General features: G+C 38.9%; 1 protein-coding gene across 1 annotated transcript; it reads left to right on the forward strand.

Annotated features, from left to right (window-relative positions):
• Positions 1-618: 618 nt before the first annotated feature.
• Terb2 (telomere repeat binding bouquet formation protein 2) lies at positions 619-16,618 on the forward strand. Its single transcript, XM_041678699.1, has 7 exons — positions 619-682; positions 800-881; positions 2,032-2,171; positions 5,693-5,754; positions 9,658-9,722; positions 13,745-13,833; positions 16,473-16,618. Exons 1-7 carry the CDS (start codon positions 619-621, stop codon positions 16,616-16,618), a joined length of 648 nt encoding a protein of 215 aa, XP_041534633.1.
• The last annotated feature ends 1,437 nt before the right edge of the window (positions 16,619-18,055 follow it).

The raw sequence follows: 18,055 nt of genomic DNA on the forward strand, positions 1-18,055 counted from the left end.
ACAACCCTCTGAAGGTGGAGGCTGGAGAACCAGAAATTCAAGGCCATATTCAGCTGAAGTTCAAGACCAGCTTAGGTTGTAAGAGACTGTCTGAAAACAACCAAAAAATGATACAGGGGAGTGGCAAGACGGCTCTGCTGATAGGAAGCCCTTGCCACCCAAGTTCAAGCCCTGGAACCCACACAGTGGAAGTAAAGAACTGACTTCTGAAAGTTGTCCTGAGACACAGACACGTGCACGGAAGCGCACACACAAACAGACTCACAAACACACAGACTCACAGAGAGACAGACACACACAAAGATAGATACACACACACAGACACACACATGCACACACACTCACACGACACAGAGACAGACACAAAAACAGACACAGAGACACACTGACGCAGACAGACAGACACACACACACACCTCAGTGTTTAAAACCCACCAGGTCCAGGGAACTTCATCCTCCGTAGCTAGTCTCTCAATTATGGTAGTTCGTGCCTCTTTGCCGGCTTCCCGCGACCTTTCCCGCCTTTTTCTTCTGGGAACCAATCATCACGCTTGGTTTCGGACCAATCAGCGGTCTCGGCTCTAGGCCCCGCCCGGGAGCCCGGAGGCAGGCGGCGCCATGTTCCAGGGGCAGCGTGGTTGGTTCTGCCGGAGCGTCAGTCAGGACTTGAGGCAGTTCTGGGGTAGGAAGATGGTGGGGCAGGGCGTGGGCGCCCGTGTGTCCCCGGAAGCCCTCCTCCCCCATCCGGGTTGGGGGCGCTTGCCCTGCTAGGCGCCCACACGTGCTCTTGCCTCCACAGTGGACGAAGGCGGGGCAATCAGCGATGCCCAGGCCGCCGACTACCTGTTCAGCTGTGATGCCTCGCATCCGGACACGCTGAGGTACCCGGGGCCACCGGCTAGAGCCTTTCCTGTCATCGTGTGCCTAGAGCCACGCAGGGGAGTAGCGGTCCAGTTACCAGCACTGGGGAACAGCAAGTTTGCAGCCCTCAGTGCGAGGGATACCATTCTCCTTTCCTTCCTTCCGCCCTGGCCTTCTACCTGTCCCTCCGGTCTCTAACGGAATCCTGGTTTTGAGTGTCCTGCTGCCACCTAGAAACTTGTAGGTCCCTAACTCCATGCTTGTCAACCAGATGTCGCCTCAACACCAGAGTCCATCTTGAATTCTTCAAGCCGAAAATCTACCCATCTTTTTTAGGTTATTTTTTTTTTTGGGGGGGGTCTATTTTCTCTGTAGCCCAGGCTAGCCTTGAAACTCATGCTCTTCCTGTTTTGGCATTGCAAGTGCCGGGATTTCAGGCATCTTAACCAACTTCTGTTACCAGGAATGAATTGGCGCCTAACAGCAAGGAACAGGCTCCAGTAACCGTAGCCGGACTTCCGCCTCATTGCCGCTTTTACAGGCACTGGAATTCCCCCTTGCCAGGACTGTCACGGGAGCTTCCTAAGAGAGTACTCTGCCTTCATGTGCTCTGCCATCTCCTTTCATAACTGCTGTCGCGTGTTTACAGGAGACCTGCCCCTGGCCTGTCCTCATCCCACTGCCTGTGGATTTAGATTAACTAAAACCTCTTTAATTTTCCATGCCTTTTATAGTCTAGTCAACCTTAAGTGTCAATATTGCTCCTTCATATATGTCAGTTTTTCTAATGTCTTTCTTTCTTTGCTCCCATATCTTCTGCATGGGAAGGCTTCTCGAACTGCATAGCCACTCTACCTCAGAATTAACTGGTTTCTTATAATAGCAGTGACTATGTGTGAAACTCATTGGGCTGCTGGCCCTCAGTCCACTGTTGATGGCTAACTACTGTTTTAGGTGGTCTTTTGTAAATTCTAAAGCTGAGATTTACTTACACTTAGGTCCCCAAGCTAAGTAATGAACCTGAAATTTATTCATTCTTGCCAGGAAACAAAGACCATTATAAATGTATTCTTTAATGTTAGCAGGATCCTAGCAATCATTTGGTTTTCTTTTGAAAGGGGGAATGCATTCCTGTCTATGTCATAACCTAGAAGATCTCCTTTCTTCTAGACTATATCACAGCACCGAGTACATAGAAGATAATGCTACAGTTTTTCATGCCTACTATCTCTCTGCGGTAGCTAATACTGAAAGGAAAAACTCAGTGGCCTTGGGCCATTTTGTTCTTCCTCCTGCGTGTCTGCAAAAAGGTTAGCAAAGATCATAAACCCATCTGTTTGCCAAACCCAGCCAATCCCTATTAAGATAACCAGATTTAATTTTACCAATCACTGTTCTCATTGGAATTCATTGGTGAATAGGGTAGAGTCAGGTATTACCCCCAAAGTCAAGTGCTCACCAGCTAGGATCCAGTACTTAATTTGTTTTTTGGTGTTTGTGTTGAAGCAAGATCTTACTGTGTAGTCCTGGTTGGCCTTGAACTCACTAGATAAACCAGGCTGGCCTCAAACTCACACAGATCCACCTATCTCTGCCCTCCTAGTGCTGGGACTAAAGATGTGCACCATCATGCCCAGCAGTTTTGTGATCTAACATCCATTGACTTCTTCCAAGTGATTCTGAGGATAAAATGAGGTAATAGGTTAAAGTGCATGACATGTGGTGAGTATTAATAAATGTGTTGTTTCCTACTGTTGATTCTCTTCATTCTAATTTTTTCTTGAATATTTTTTATAATAGTAAATTTATTTTATTATTACTATGTACTTTCACATTATCTCAAAAACCATATGATGTGAGAAGGAAAAGTAAGTGAGCTGCCTTTGAGATCGGTTTTCCCTGCTTGGAGCTTTCAGTTTTCCCTGCTTGGAGCATGTTCTTAGCATGTCTGCCAAAGCTTAACCCAGGTTGTCCACCTAACCTCACACATCTCATTTTTGTAGGTCTTTCATTAATAACCCACTTCTTGTTTAAATTTCTTTATTTTTTGTATGTGGGTGTTTTGCCAAAACATATCTGTTGGTGCACCACAGTGGTGCCTGGTACCTGTGCTGGCCAGAAGAGGGCATCAGATTCCCAGGAATTGGAGTTAAACAGTTTTGAACCTCCATGTGGGTCCTAGGAACCAGGGTTTTCTGGAAGGACATACAGTGTTGCTAACCTCTGAGCCATCTCTCCATCCCCTAGTCAGTCAGTTCTGGTGAAGATTTTGCTTATTTCATAGTTCTGTGTCCATTTCTAGAAAGACAGACTGAAGCTGTTTACAGATTCCAGTGAGGAAAATATTAAAAACAAAGCAGAACAAACCAAAAACTCAGTTATTTTCCTAGAAGAATCCTTAGAAACTGCAAAGATTGGTTTCTTGTAACTAGTGTTCAGCACAACCTAGTTATAACACTTAAGTCTAAGTGGTTATGCAAACAAACTAATGATTTATGGCAAAATAGATTTGTTAAAATAACTTTATCTCTATCTCTCTTGCCCTTCCTCCCTTTCTGTCTCTCTTTTTTGTTCTTGAGAGTGGCTCTGTTATGTCACTCTGACTGAACTGGTACTAATTTTGTAACCCAGGCTAGTTTCAAATTCATGGCCATCCTCCTGCCTCAGCCTCCTGAGTGCCAATTTATAGATAAGTACCATCATGTCCAGCATCTTTTCAAAAATTCTGAGACAAGTTTTTGCTATGTAGCCCTGCCTGGCCTCATCTTTAAAAACCACGTGTGCCAAAAACCTACCTTCAAGGAGCTTGTATTATAGAATGAGTATCCAATTTATTAACCTTATTTTAAATTATAACTTCTATTTTATCTTTGAGTTTAGCCTCTTCTACTAACATATATTTAAATCTTTAAAAAATGTTTGAAATAAAAACATACTTCTTAAAAAAAAAGGTAACTACTGTCTTAGTCACTTTTCCATACTGTGGTAAAACACCATGACCAAGGCAGCTTATCGAAGGAAGCGTTTATTTGGGGCTTACAGTTCCAAAGGGCAAGGAGTCTGTGACCATCATAGCGGGGAGCATGACGGCAGGCAGCAGCTGAGCTCACGTCTGGATCCACAGACAGGAATTAGAGACCACCGGGAATTGCACAGTCCCTTGAAGCCTCAGATCCATTGCCAGTAACATGCTTTTCCAATGAAGATCCTTCCTAAACAGTTTCACCAGTAACATACTTTCTCCCATGAGGATTCAAACAGTTCCACCATCTGGGGACCAAACATTCAAGTATAAGTCTGTGGGGGCCATTCTCATTCAAACTAGGATATTGTACGTGCCTAGTTAGAGTAGTAGATAAGATGCCACTGTGAACTATGAGTTTAAAAGGTTTAGTAGTCATATTAAAAAGATATAGGCAAAATTAATCTTAATTTTTTTTTATTTAACCTAATATTGAAAAATTATCATTTCAATAATATGAAATTTAAAAAATATTTTGTATTCTTTCTGATACCAAGTATTAAACATCCAGTGCTGATTTTACACTTACACCATACCTCAATATGACTCAACATAATTTACCATTGCTACCATATTGGTCAGCAAAAGTCTGGTGTAATTAGACCCTTTTTGTCTTCTAGTGGGTTGTTGTAGAGAATTTTGAGATTATTAAGATGATAAAAATCACCAGATATACTTAATTTTATAGAATTCCTATTTTACTAGACAGTGTTTATCTACTTTTTAGAAAAATAAATTTATTCTTGAGAACCTCAACTCTACATACTTAACAACTTTAGGCATTTTACTGTGACAATTGTCTTATTTATTAATATTTGGCATAACAGAGACACATATCTAATGAAGTAATGTATGCTAGTAGAAAAAGTAAGGGCAGGGAAGTGAATCAGTGAGGAAGAGAATTTGCCCAGCATAAGGACCTGAATTTGAATTCCTAACCTCCACACGTATTGACATGGCCATGACTGCCTTTAACACCAGCAGTTGGGGGATGGGGACAGAAAGATCCCAGGAGCTTGCTGGCCAGCCAGTCTAGCTGAATCAGTGGGCTTCTAGTTCAGTGAAAGACCCTGTCTGAAGGCAATAAGGCAGAGGAAAATACTCAATGCTGTCCTCTGGCCTCTGCATGTTATACACAGGTATACAGAATCATACTCATGTGTGTGCAACCACATACATACTTACACAACAAACATGCATGCATACCACATCCCAAGAAAAAAGTTTACCATAATGATTATAATATACTGGAATCAGCTGGAAAGTGGATTGCAAATTATTTTCTTTTTGAGACAGGGTTTCTCTGTGTAGCTTTTAGAGCCTGTCCTGGAACTCTTGCTGTAGACCAGGCTGGCCTCGAATTCACAAGATCTGCCTGCCTCTGCCTCCAGAGTGCTGGGATTAAAGGCGTGTGCCACCACTGCCTGGCTATTCCTAGGCTTTTCTCCTCCTCCTCCTCCTCCTCCTCCTCCTCCTCCTCCTCCTCCTCCTTCTCTTCTTATGCTTTTATTATCAGTTTTTTTTTGTTTGTTTTTTGAGACAGGGTTTCTCTGTAGCTTTGGAGCCTGTCCTGGCACTAGCTCTACGTAGACCAGGCTGGCCTCTAACTCAGAAAGATCCGCCTGCCTCTGCCTCCCAAGTGCTGACTCCTAGGCTTTTCAGCAGGAATCTGGTTATTTTGAATCAAGTAGAATCAAAAAAAGAGGTTATTTTTATTCAAGTAAAATAAACATAATCTGCAACTTTCAAATGTTATGCAAAACCCAGAAATTACTTTTAAAAATATTGAACTTGTTTTTCTCACTACAGAAATACGAAGAAAAATTGGTAGTTTTATTTGGGAACAAGATGAAAATTTTCCAATACAAAAGGTAAGAGGGAATTAAAATACTTGGTTGGGATGTACAGTTTCAAAAATTTGAAAGCATTATAATTTGTGACATATGCATCAATGATCCAGATTAAGAAATTTAAAAAAAAAAGAAATTTTAAGAGTATGCTATTATTGAATACTATCTGGTTTGACACAGTTTTTACATAATACGAAAGTAAAACTGAAGTATTTGGTATAAATTAAGCCATTCTTATAAGAAACTCAGGTGCAGGCTTAGCATCCAAGAAACCCTGGATTCAGTCCTCAGCCAGCATAAAAACCAGACATGGTGGCATACGCTTGTAATGCTAACATTTGGGAGGTAGGGACAGGAGGATCAGAAGTTTAAGAAAACCTGTCAATGGAAAAAAAAAAATAAACGAAAACCTGTCAAAAAGTAAACCTGTCAAAAAATAAACCTGTAAAAAATAAAATAGAAAAAGAAGAACAGAGAATTGAGTGTTGGGTTAGAACACTGTAGTAGACTGTCTCCTCAGCATACGAGGCCTTTGCTTCAGTTTCTAGTACTGGAAAATAAACAAGAAACTTTGGTTTCTTTATTCAGGAGTATAGAGTAACAATAGGTACATGGTATTTGCTGGTGGAGATTTGAGTGAATTCTTGCGCAGTATCACTTGTTTGTTTTGAGGACTGTTCCTTAATAAATGTATGCAATATTGCTGTTTAGTTTTTGCCATTCTACTCAAATTTGTCTGTTTTTTACTTCAAAATCTTTATGCAGTAGCCAAATAAAGATAATTTCAGCATGAAAAGAAGACAGATAATCACACATTATATAAAAAGGCATCAGCTAGTTCATAGTGATAATCCAAAAGCAGAAAGAAAAAAAGACAGGAAAATAAGAAAAAAGAAAAAGGTGGTATAAGTAAAACTTTTCATTATAGGAATAGCAACTAATAAAGAAAAAAGGATGATAAAGTAGAAAATTCTTCCTTGGGCCAGCAAGATGGTTCCGTTAGTCAAAGAGCTTGCTGGATAAAATTGATGGCCCGGGCAGGTTCCATAGTGGAAGGAGAGAACCAGCTCCAGCAAGTTGTCCTCATAGCACCATGTGCATGCTGTATCTTATTGGGTGCCTTGCCCCCAACACACACACACACAATAAAAAAATATGCATTCTGTAACCACCAATATAATAATTGATTTAGACAAGAGCCATTAATTGATGTTAAAACTATGATCCCAAATTATCACCCACAGATTGTACTAATTACAAAGACAAGCAATATCTGCAAATGGACATACTAGAAGATACCACTTTAGCCAAATGGTCAAACTGGTATCGCTAATACTGGAATAACCTCTCATTTGGCTTAGTCTGTTGTGATATAGTAAGTACACAGTATTATCTATGCTGAGTTCTTATTCAAAAGCTTCTCAAGATCCAATTATGAGTTATTCACATGACTCCAGGAAATGACTATGCCTCAAGTCAGTCAACTGGCCTGACCTCTATAGTGACTGTCACAATAAAAGCGAGAAAACGTTCTAAATTGAGACAACAACCAAATGTGATGATCAGATCCTATATATATATATATATATATATATATATATATATATATATAGATGTTTTTAATATAAAAGAAACATTTCTTTAATATAAAAAGCATGGTGGCACTGGTCTTTAATCCTAGCACTTGGAGGCAGAGGCAATCAGAGATCTGTGAGTTTTAGCCCAGCCAGGGTTTTATTAGTGAGACCCTGTCTAAAAAAGGCATTTTGAGAGCAACTGGAAAAACTGATTCGTGGAATATTAAATAATTATGATTTGTTAAATTTTCTTAAGTATGCCAGGGGTATAAAGATAAAAATACATTTTTGAGAAAATTCTTGCTAGATCTTAAGGAATAGGAATGTTTTGTTTCAGCCAGGCAGTAGTGGTGCACTTGAGAGGCAGAGGCAGGCAGGTCTCTGTGAGTTCAAGGCCAGCCTGGTCTACAAGAGCTAGTGCCAGGACAGATTCCAAAGCTACACAGAGAAACACCCTACCCCCCAAAAAGAAATGTTGTTTTCTTTTTCTTTCTTTCTTTTTTTTTTTTTTTGATTTTCAAGACAGGGTTTCTCCGTAGCTTTTGGTTCCTGTCCTGGAACTAGCTCTTGTAGACCAGGCTGGCCTCGAACTCACAGAGATCCGCCTGCCTCTGCCTCCCGAGTGCTGGGATTAAAGGTGTGCGCCACCACCGCGCGGCAGAAATGTTGTTTTCAAATGATCTCACAAAACTGAAAAAGAACACACTCAAGGTAACAAAAGTATTTCTTTAAGTGCAATATATATATATTGTATTTCTGTACTATTTTTAAGGATAATTTTTTAGACTGAGAAAAATAGAAAAATCTATGTTTCCACAGCCAAGTAATTAATTTATAGGTTTCGTATTCCTTTCATTAATTAAATTTTTTATTTACTTCTTTGTGTGGCACATGCCACAATATACATGTGGAAGTCAGAGGACAGCTTGGGGAAGCTGGTCCTGTCCCTTTACCCTGTGGGCTCAGGAAATCAAACTCAGGTTATCAGGATTTTCAGCAAGCACTCTTGTTTGCTGAGCCATCTCACCGGCCCCACTAATTTGTTTTTATTTCTCAGAGTGTTATCATTTGGAAATCATAATCTCTTCAGGATCTTTGGTTTGGAGATGATAAATTCTGAAAATATCTAATCTCTGATTTGACAATGTTTCTACACAAATGATCATGATTTTTAAAAATTATTTGTTAAAGTATTCAGTCTACCAGTACTATGGGACTTAAAAGGAACTTAAGATCATTTAGTTTTATAAATAAAAATGCTGACATAAATAGAAGATTAAAAAAATCTGTTTTAGAACATGTAATCACATATTAGCATAACGAAACCAAGTTTTCTTAGCCTCAACCTAATCTAATGTCATTTCTGTTAAAAAGTTAGTATAAGGCTGGAGGGCTGGCTCAGGTGAAGAGCGTTTCCTGCTCTTCCAGAGGACCAGAATTCAGTTCACCAGTGAACCCCAGCACCTGCACCAGGTGCCTCATTACTGCCTGTAACTCTAGCTCCAGGGCCTGTAGTACACTCTGCTGGCCTCTGTGGGTACTTGCCTGCATGTGGCGTACATTTACACAGGCACACAGACAGACAGATAAATAAAAATATTAATATAACATACTTTTATTGATTATTATCTAGACATTATTTGATAAAGGATCTTGTCAATTCCTTCAAAGTACTTATCAGTGTTGAATATCAGCTAATTATAATACTATAATCACATAATCTATATGTAGAAAGTTATCAAATGAAAATAACAAAGATAAATCTGGAAAGTAATTTGGAACATTATTATTACTTAGGGAAGATTTATGATCTAAATATGGAATTTTTAACAATATTCTGTTAAATACATTAGGTATAAACATCTGAGTCATTTCTACAAATGTTTTGGAAAAGCTTAATATACTTTTAGTTTTGTTACAACTTCAGAAGTGAACATATCTCCATCACAATCACTTTAAAGAGGGAACAATTTATTTAGCTTTTTCTTTTTTGATTTGTAAGAAGGAGAATCCTGAAGTCAAGAATTTTAAGAAAGTCTTAAGTCTGTAATGTTTGATTCATTCCTTCCTTCCTGTATTCTTCCTCTTCCCTCAAACCAAGTTCAGTTACCTGCTATAACTATAGCTAGCATTTAAAATCCTGGTTATCCTTCTTTATGCTCTTCTAAAAGCATGATTATGTGAATATATATACAAAATTTTTAAGCTTCCCTGCCAGGTTACAATGACTGAACTAAAAGAATAAATTTAAATAGCCTTTGATTATATTTTAATTTAATTTTAAAGTTAATAATTAGATAATTAGTGTGCTAAATTTTTAAAATGTGATTTATTTTGCTGTTTACAGCATGGCAGAATAACATCAAATAAAAGGGAAAGCAGTGAGCCAACAACAGAACACAAAAAAGAAAGGTATTGAGTTAATATGCTTCATTGCTACTCAAAGTGAATGTAGAAATCTTTGAGCTTGATTGTATATTTATTTTAATTTCACAATTCCTTTGAGATTGATATTATCATCATCACCATTCTCATTTTAGAGAAGAGATCTAAGATTAAAAAGATTAATTTGTCCAAAGTCTTATGAACTTTTATTAAAAAGAGTAAAAGTGAGGCTTGAGAGATAGTTCATTGGTTAAGAGCACTTGTTGCTCTTACAGAGTATCTGGGCTTAATTCCAGCATCCACATGGTGGCTCATGACCATCAGTTACTCTGGTTCCAGGGGATCCAACACTCTTCTGACCTCTGAGAGCACCAGGCATGCATATGGTGCATATACAGGCAAGGCACTCATGCACATAAAACAAAAAATAAATACATAACAAAATAAGGTGATGAACTATTGATGAAGTCACCTACCATCAACTTCTGGCCTCCCACATACATGGTCATATTCTGTGTGCACTTACACCAACACTTGCACACATATGCCTACATACATGACAAAATGCCAGGCATGGTACTTTTTAGGTATACTCTTGGGGTTTAAGGTGAGTGCCAGGTTAATCTGGGCTATGGGTGCATAGGAAGACTGTTACATTTTTAAAAAGACCAATTATGTGAATATACCCTAGGTTTCTTCCTTTTTTCTTTATGTATTTTTCAAGATGGGTTTCACTGTTTCTGTGTAATCTTGGCTGCCCTGGTCACTCTGTAGACCAGTCTGGCCTTGTATTCAGAGATCCGCCTATCTCTGCTTTCCAAGTGCTGAAATTAAAGATATGCACCACTACTACCCAATTTGCCTTTTATTTTTCTATTTTCGTTTTTTATTGGGAATTTTATAATGCATATAATGAATTTTGATCAAATACATCCCTACCCCCTCTCCTTAACTCCCCTATCTCCCTCAATTTCATGTATTGTAATTGTGGCTGCTCTGGAACTTGCTCTTTAGACCAGGTTGTCTTCAAACTCACAGAGATCTGCCTCTCTCCTGAGTGCTGAAATTAGAGGTGTGCACCACCATACCTGGTGCTTCTCTCTTGCTTTAAAAACCCACTGAATCTACTTAGTGCTGCCTCTATGTGCATGGGTACTGGACCATCTAATGGAGCATGGACAGCCTTCCTGGGGCTGCATCCCAGAAGAAAACTGATTCTCCCTCTTGTATCCAACAACTTCTCAGCTAGGGTTGGGGCTTCATGAGCTCCTTCCTCTACTTGTGCTGGAATTTTGGCTGACTTGATCTTGTATAATCCTATGCATGTTGTCATAGACACTGTGAGTTCATGTGTTCAGCAACCCTATCATGTTATGCTGAAGAATTCTACTACATCTGTAGAGCCTTTTTTTGTGGAACCACCAGATGGCAGAATATGAACATAAATAAAATGTACCCTGAAATACATGTGATAGCAATCAATACTAAATGGCATGATATTTAACATTTGATAAATATTTGTGAGACAAGCAGTTCACATTACTTCATTTGATTCTCACAACTTAGATATGCAATCAGTCCCATTCATTTTACAATTGAGGAAACAGATCTGTACAGCTAAGTATTTTTTTTCAGTTTTATTCAGAAAGAACAGCTGAATTTGAAATCATGTGGAGTCTAAACTTTTAACCATTGTGCTATTTTTCTTTCTCCAAATATTCCTCAAATTTTAAAGCCATGTACATTTTAACTTTTTGTTGTTGTTTTATTTTAAAGTAAATGTAATAGGCTGGGGGTGCAACTCAATTGTTGGAGTAGTTGCCTAGTGTGCATGGATGTGCCTGCTCTGGGGTGATTCCTAGTGCTGCATAAGCCAGATGTACTGACGCGTGCCTGTAATCACAGCACCCTGGAGGTGAGGACAGGATTAGAGGTTCAAGGTTATCCTCAGCTACATAGCAAGTTTGAGGCTAACCTGGGCTTTATGAGACCCTATTTCAAAAATGCCAAAATTAAAAAAAAGTAGAAATCCATTTAATTTGTGAAAATAAGACATATAGAAAATAATAAAGGAAATTTAAATCAGAAATAGTTCTACCACTCAGTAATATATGTCTCTTTTCTCTTATAGTAAGACACAATTTGTAAAGAACTGAGGTCATCTTGAGGTCCCTTTACTTTGCATGTAATATTTTATCAACACTTTTCCCAAAAGTTGAAAACCTTATTTGATGTTATAACTTGGTGTTAGGATTAAACTGTTAGAAACCAAAGTCATAAACTCAGGAAAGGAGTAGACTGGAAATTGCCCTGCATCAATGAGCTTTATTAGGAGGTAGAGCCTCACAATTATGATGAGGCATGATTGGCTTGAGATAGGAAAGCATTATGAGAGACAGTAAATCACACTAGAGGCAGCATGGTGGCTACCTGAGGTGGGAGAAGAGTGAAGGAGGCTAGAGCATTTATCAGAGATTACTTAACAGAATCTTAAACCTTGGAGGAGCTTCAAGTAAGAGGTGGATGTTGCTGACAACATGGGACAGGAGGGGATGAGCAAAAGACTGAGAGAGAAAAAGTCAGAAATCTTTTACTTGAAGGGGTGTAGGTAGGCTGTTCAGAGCTCAGAGCCAATTTCTTTAGAAGTAGGCTTTAGAGTTGTTTGCTGCATGACTTCATCTTACTTGATACAACAAAGGGGACCAGGCAAATCATGCTGGGCTGTGTTAGTTAGGGTTTTCATTGCTGTGAAGAGACAACATGATCATGGCAACTTTTAGAAGGAAAACACCTAATTGAGGGAGCTTGCTTATAGTTTCGGAGGTTCAGTCTATTATCATTATGGTGGGGAGCATGGTGGTGTGCAGGCAGGCATGGTGTTGGCTGCATCTTGACTTTCAGGCAACAGGAAGTCAACTAGGTGGTTTCCTGCACATAGGAAATCTCAAAGCCTGTCCCCACAGTGGCACAATTCCTCCAACAAGGCCATACCCACTCCAGCAAAGCAACACCTTCTAATAGTGTCGCTCCCTATGAGCTTATGGGTGCCGATTACATTCAAACTACCACATGGCCAGTGGTGACACATGCCTCTAATCCCAGCACTTGGGAGGCAGAGACAGGCAGATCTCTGTGAGTTCAATGCCAGCCTGGTCTACAGTGTGAGTTCCAGGACAGCCAGGATTGTGAAGATAGGCTTGTGCAATAATACAGAGTTTATCAATTCTTTGCCTCAGAGGACAGACTATAGAGGAGGCATCAGGTCTTAAATAGGCAGGCCCATGATCTAAGGTAAACCTTATTTATTTAAGTTACTTAAAAATCTCATTGTATTTCATGGTTTCCCTGACCTCGTTTCTTTTTGTTATGCTGAAGTGTGGATAATTTAAATACTGAATAACAAAAGACTATGACTATTTATAGAGTCTACTGTGCTTTTCTTTTGGCATACATAAGATTTCACATGTGTGTACAAATATGATTAATTATGGTGTATATAATATATTATTTTACATTTTTGACAATGCTAGGGATTGAACCCAGTCTCATGCATGCTAGGAAACAGCTCTACCACTGAGATATAACCCCAGCCCTGTGTTATATAATTATAAATTATTACTGTGCTTTGGGGGATATTGAGATGACCAAGGCCTCTATTCAAAAAATGTTTGATTTGTGACGTAACTAAGAAAACCAAAAGTAGGTATATGGTCTTTCTTAGTATCACAAAAGAAAGCTTACAATTAACATTTTCACCAAGTAAAAGTAAAACCTGATTAAAGAAGTGTTAAATTACTATATACATCGTCTGGAATAAATCTTTTTTTTTTTTTTTTTTTTTTTGGTTTTTCGAGACAGGGTTTCTCTGTGGTTTTGGAGCCTGTCCTGGAACTAGCTCTTGTAGACCAGGCTGGCCTCGAACTCACAGAGATCCGCCTGCCTCTGCCTCCCAAGTGCTGGAATTAAAGGTGTGGAATGAATCTTAATTTGTAATATAAATTAAAAATTCAAACACAAATGTGACTTTCTGTATGTTCCATTTTTTATAGTGCGGAGAGTCATCTTATAAGCACTCCAGTTGTAGAAAAGCAGATGTACTTCCCTCTTCGGAGTTATCCCGTGAACAACATGGTAACAGGTAAACTGAGGTGAAAACTAGAGCAACCCCGCTAGGGAGGAAACGAGGGAGAACAAGCTGTTACCAAGCAGAGCCTTTGCTTTCACCATGGTGATAGAAGGGTGCCGTTCATCTTCTCAAACAATAACTTGCAGAATGGACCAAGCATGGGCTTCATATTTTCTGTCCCTAGACAGGAGGGATGCTTGCTCTTGCTTGCATGAGACAGTTGCAGTTTATTTCTGACACTCAGGGATTAGCTCTTTTGTTTTTGTTTTTGTAGTGCTGGAGGTTGAACTCAGGGCCTTTTACACGACTAGGATCAGGCTTTACTGTGGAGCCAGAGGCAGCTGAGCTCTTTCTGTGGACTAATTGCCACATAACACAAAACCTCCTCTTTCCTCTGAGACCTAGAAGAAGCGACCTCCATTTTGCCTTGGAAGATTGAGCTCTGCTCAAAGCCACCACCATTCTACTGTCTGTCTGTATGTTTATGGTGTTAACAATTCTTCTAATGAAAGGTTTCACATTGAAGCCTGTCTTGGAACTTGCTCTGTAGACCAGGCTAGCCTTGAACTCACAGAGATCTGCCTGCCTTTACCTCCCAAGTGCTGAGATTAAAGGCATGCATGACTTAATTTTGTATTTCTTTCCCATTGTGTTTAGAAATCTTGCGTAGTGCATGTGTAAGGAGGTCCCTGCAGGTATACAGGCAGGGGGCAGACTGCACAGAGATGAAATGAAAACCCTGTGCAGATTGACTCCATCAACGTGAGTCAGACGTAGGGGAGTCTAATACCAGGCACTTTAGTTTAGGCATATTTAAACACAATCGAATTTGAAAAAGAGTCTTCAGGCAACAATAATTCCCATAATTCTAATTCCAGGTGCACAATAAAGATTAATGTATGATTACATAGCAACTCTTTTACAAAGTACCTGTGACCTTGAGGGTGGGTTTTATAGCTAATGTGGTCTCTGACTGATAGCATAGAGGTCAGCAGTACAAGAAATACATGTGTCATCTCCCCTAAGGATGGGTAATAGTTTAGGGAGGAAAGAGTCTGGGAAACTAGGGTCAGGTCTGTCTCTTCAGATAGCAAAGGGGTCACCAGGTTGTTAGCAACTTCCACTTTTAGCTTTCTGGGTGGAATGCAGGGTATTCAGTTTTATCTCCTCCATTGAGGAGACACCCTTGTGTGATTAACCGTCCTGTTTCTCTTAGCACTTCTCTGTGAGTACGAGGCCTTGGTGCACTCTACACATGTGTGCAGTAAGCATTTAGAAACCCCACATAGTGTCTGCAATAAGCATTCTCTTCACTGGTTACACAAGTGCTTATCCATCAGGCAGAGGTCATGGATACACATGGGATGTCTCAGTAATGTTCAAAAAGAGCTAAGGAAATAGATGTCCAATGACTGAAATAGATTAGTGATACTAATTTTCTATGGCTGGATTCATAATTTTAAACTATGAATGGACTTTATTACTAAAACCATCAAGCTTTATGTATAAACTCTATTGTTTTTTGTGGTACTTTTAAATTCAGTCATACTTGGGATATTCTAGAATTTTTAGAATGTTTGCTTTTAGTATTAGTATAAACCACAAAACATTTGTATTACATGTAAAATATAATCATTCAAATGATAAATAATTGTTATCAAGTTACTGCTTAAGATCTTTGAATATTAAGATCTTAATATCTCTGCAGTTAGGCAGGGTTTCTTTTTTGGCATTCATATATATTTCAGATTACTAATTATATCAACATGACAGCCATATCTTGTATTGATTAGGACAATCAATACAATAGCAGGACTGACTTTGCTATTAATTTTTCACTAGAGAACTTTATCTAATCTTACAGTGCTTGGAAATGTCTGCTCTGTAGAGCAGATGCGCTGTCTGTGCTGTTGGGTACCTGGAGAGACAGTTTTCAATGGTTACAATCTAGGCCGGTTATTCCCTGTCATTCTAGTTTCCGTACTTTAATGTTCCAGCCCCAGTATGGACATTGCACTCTCAGTGTTCGAAGTTGCTTATCAAGTATCTATGCTTTTCAGAAGTGGAAGGAATAATTAAGTGTGTTGGTTTACACCAATAGTGTGCGAATTTAGGAGTTGAATCAGAGGATTGCTGAAAGCTCAAGGCCAGCCTTGTCTACAAGTGTGTTCCAGTCTAACCTAGGTTAAAGTGTGAACCCCGTCTCAAACAAACAAAACTAGGACAGCGAGAAGGGGAGATGGGCAGAAGAGAGGAGACAAATACGAGCAAAGTACAATAATGTGTTTTAGTGAAAAGGTCATAATAAAACTCATTATTTTGTAAACTAAGGCGTAAAAAGAAACCAGTGTTAAGGGCTGGGGCCATAGCTTAGCTGTAGAGTGCTTGCCTGGCATGTACAGACTCTGGGTTTGGTCTCCAGTCCTACATAACGGAGTGCGGTGGATGGATCTGCAGTCTCAGCCCCGGGTTGGGGGAGCAGAAAGAGCAGAGGCCTAAGGTCATCCTTTGAGAATCTTCTCACCAGTATTATTTTTCTTTTTAGTTCTTTAAAAATATTCTGTAAAAATTTTAACTAATAAATCAAAGACACTGAAAATAAAATAGCACGGTAGAATTTCAAATGTATCTATTTCTTCTTATTTTTATAGGTTATATATCAATTGATGCCTTGGAGAAATTCCTTGGAGAATTACATGACTTCATTCCAGGAAGCTCGGGATATTTGGCATATCATGTTCAAAATGAAATTAATATGTCTTCTATAAAAAACAAATTAAGGAGGAAACTAAGTTAAATTTTACTTACATTTATTTTTTATAAGACATTATGACATGCTTATAATTTAAATGAGAATGGAAAAAGAATTATTTTCTTTCTCAACATATGTCCTGAGAAAACTCAGAATCATTTTGGTTCTCCCTTTTGACATAGTCACAAATTGCAAGTGCACAATTATTATGGAATTATTGTCATCCATACATACACTTAGAATATCTCTGTCAAATGCGCTTTTGATTTTGACTTTAGTATTGCATCGTATTTTTTCTAGGTTCAGTACTGAAGTGCCAACCTTTATGATTCTGGTCATTATTTTGACTTAAAAAGTTAGGATGCTATACTTGAACTGTAAACGTTTGTTTCTGAACATAGTGAGTCAGGTGCCTCATAGTCCCCATAGTAGAACATGAGCCTAATACTGTGCCTTATAAGGAAATGAAAACTTGAGAGGATATCCTGCCGGAGTGACTAAATGAGGCCCAGCTCAAGCTGGAATGTGACTTTCCTGATTTTCTGGACTCGTATTTATACTGTTTTCTTATATGATTATGCTGGAACCTCTGTGTTAATATTCTATACCCTTTTTGAGACAAGGTCTCACTGTGTTACCCAGGCTGGCCTCTAACTTCTGGGCCTTAGTAATGCTCCTGCCTCAGCGTTATAAATAAACTGAAACTGTAGGTATGTGCCACTGGACTTTGCTTTTCTGCCTTTTAAATGAACCTAGAGATGTGGCAATCTCAAGAAGGCAGTTTTGCTAACCTGTAATCCCAGGTGCTTGGATGGCTGGAGCAGGAGGAGAGAAAGCTCAAACCAGCCTGAGCAACTTAGGAAGACCCTGTCTCAAAATAAAATGTTAGGAGAGGCCAGTTACAAAGCTTGGTGGTACAGCACTTGCCATGCTTGTACAAGGTCCTGGGTTCAGTTCCAGTACCACATGAACACAGAAACACTTCTTACACAGAGTTTGGTGGCTTATTACTTTATGAAGACATAAATGGGATTATTTTTGAAGATATCTTGTTAAACCCGTTTGTCCTTCTGGAACATATAGCAGCTATAGAATTGTCTAAAGAAAATGTATCCTTTTCCTTTTTCTTTTTGTGCGTATTATTTGGATGTGTGTGAGCCTTAGTTCTACCCTTTCTTTACAACTCAAATTTAATAGCATAAAATTCTAACTCAGCCTCAACATTTGAGAATTGTATTTTTGTCTGTTTGGTACTTTTTCCTTATTTGTTTTTGTGTCTTTAGTTAAGCCCTTCTGAACTTGTAAATGAAAAAAAAAACCTATTAATTATCTTTTCCTGAAACATTAAATATTACCTCTTCCTGAACACTTTATCTCAGTCACATTCTATTGATTAGGTTTTACATAGAATCTAACACTATCTGTAGACTGAAAATTAATTATTAAGAGTGTTACGTAAGTTTACACTAAGTTGTTTACATT

This window comes from Microtus oregoni, unplaced genomic scaffold (genome assembly GCF_018167655.1).
Source record: "Microtus oregoni isolate MIOR12 unplaced genomic scaffold, Mior012 000031F_ref0000149, whole genome shotgun sequence".
NCBI lineage: Eukaryota > Metazoa > Chordata > Mammalia > Rodentia > Cricetidae > Microtus > Microtus oregoni.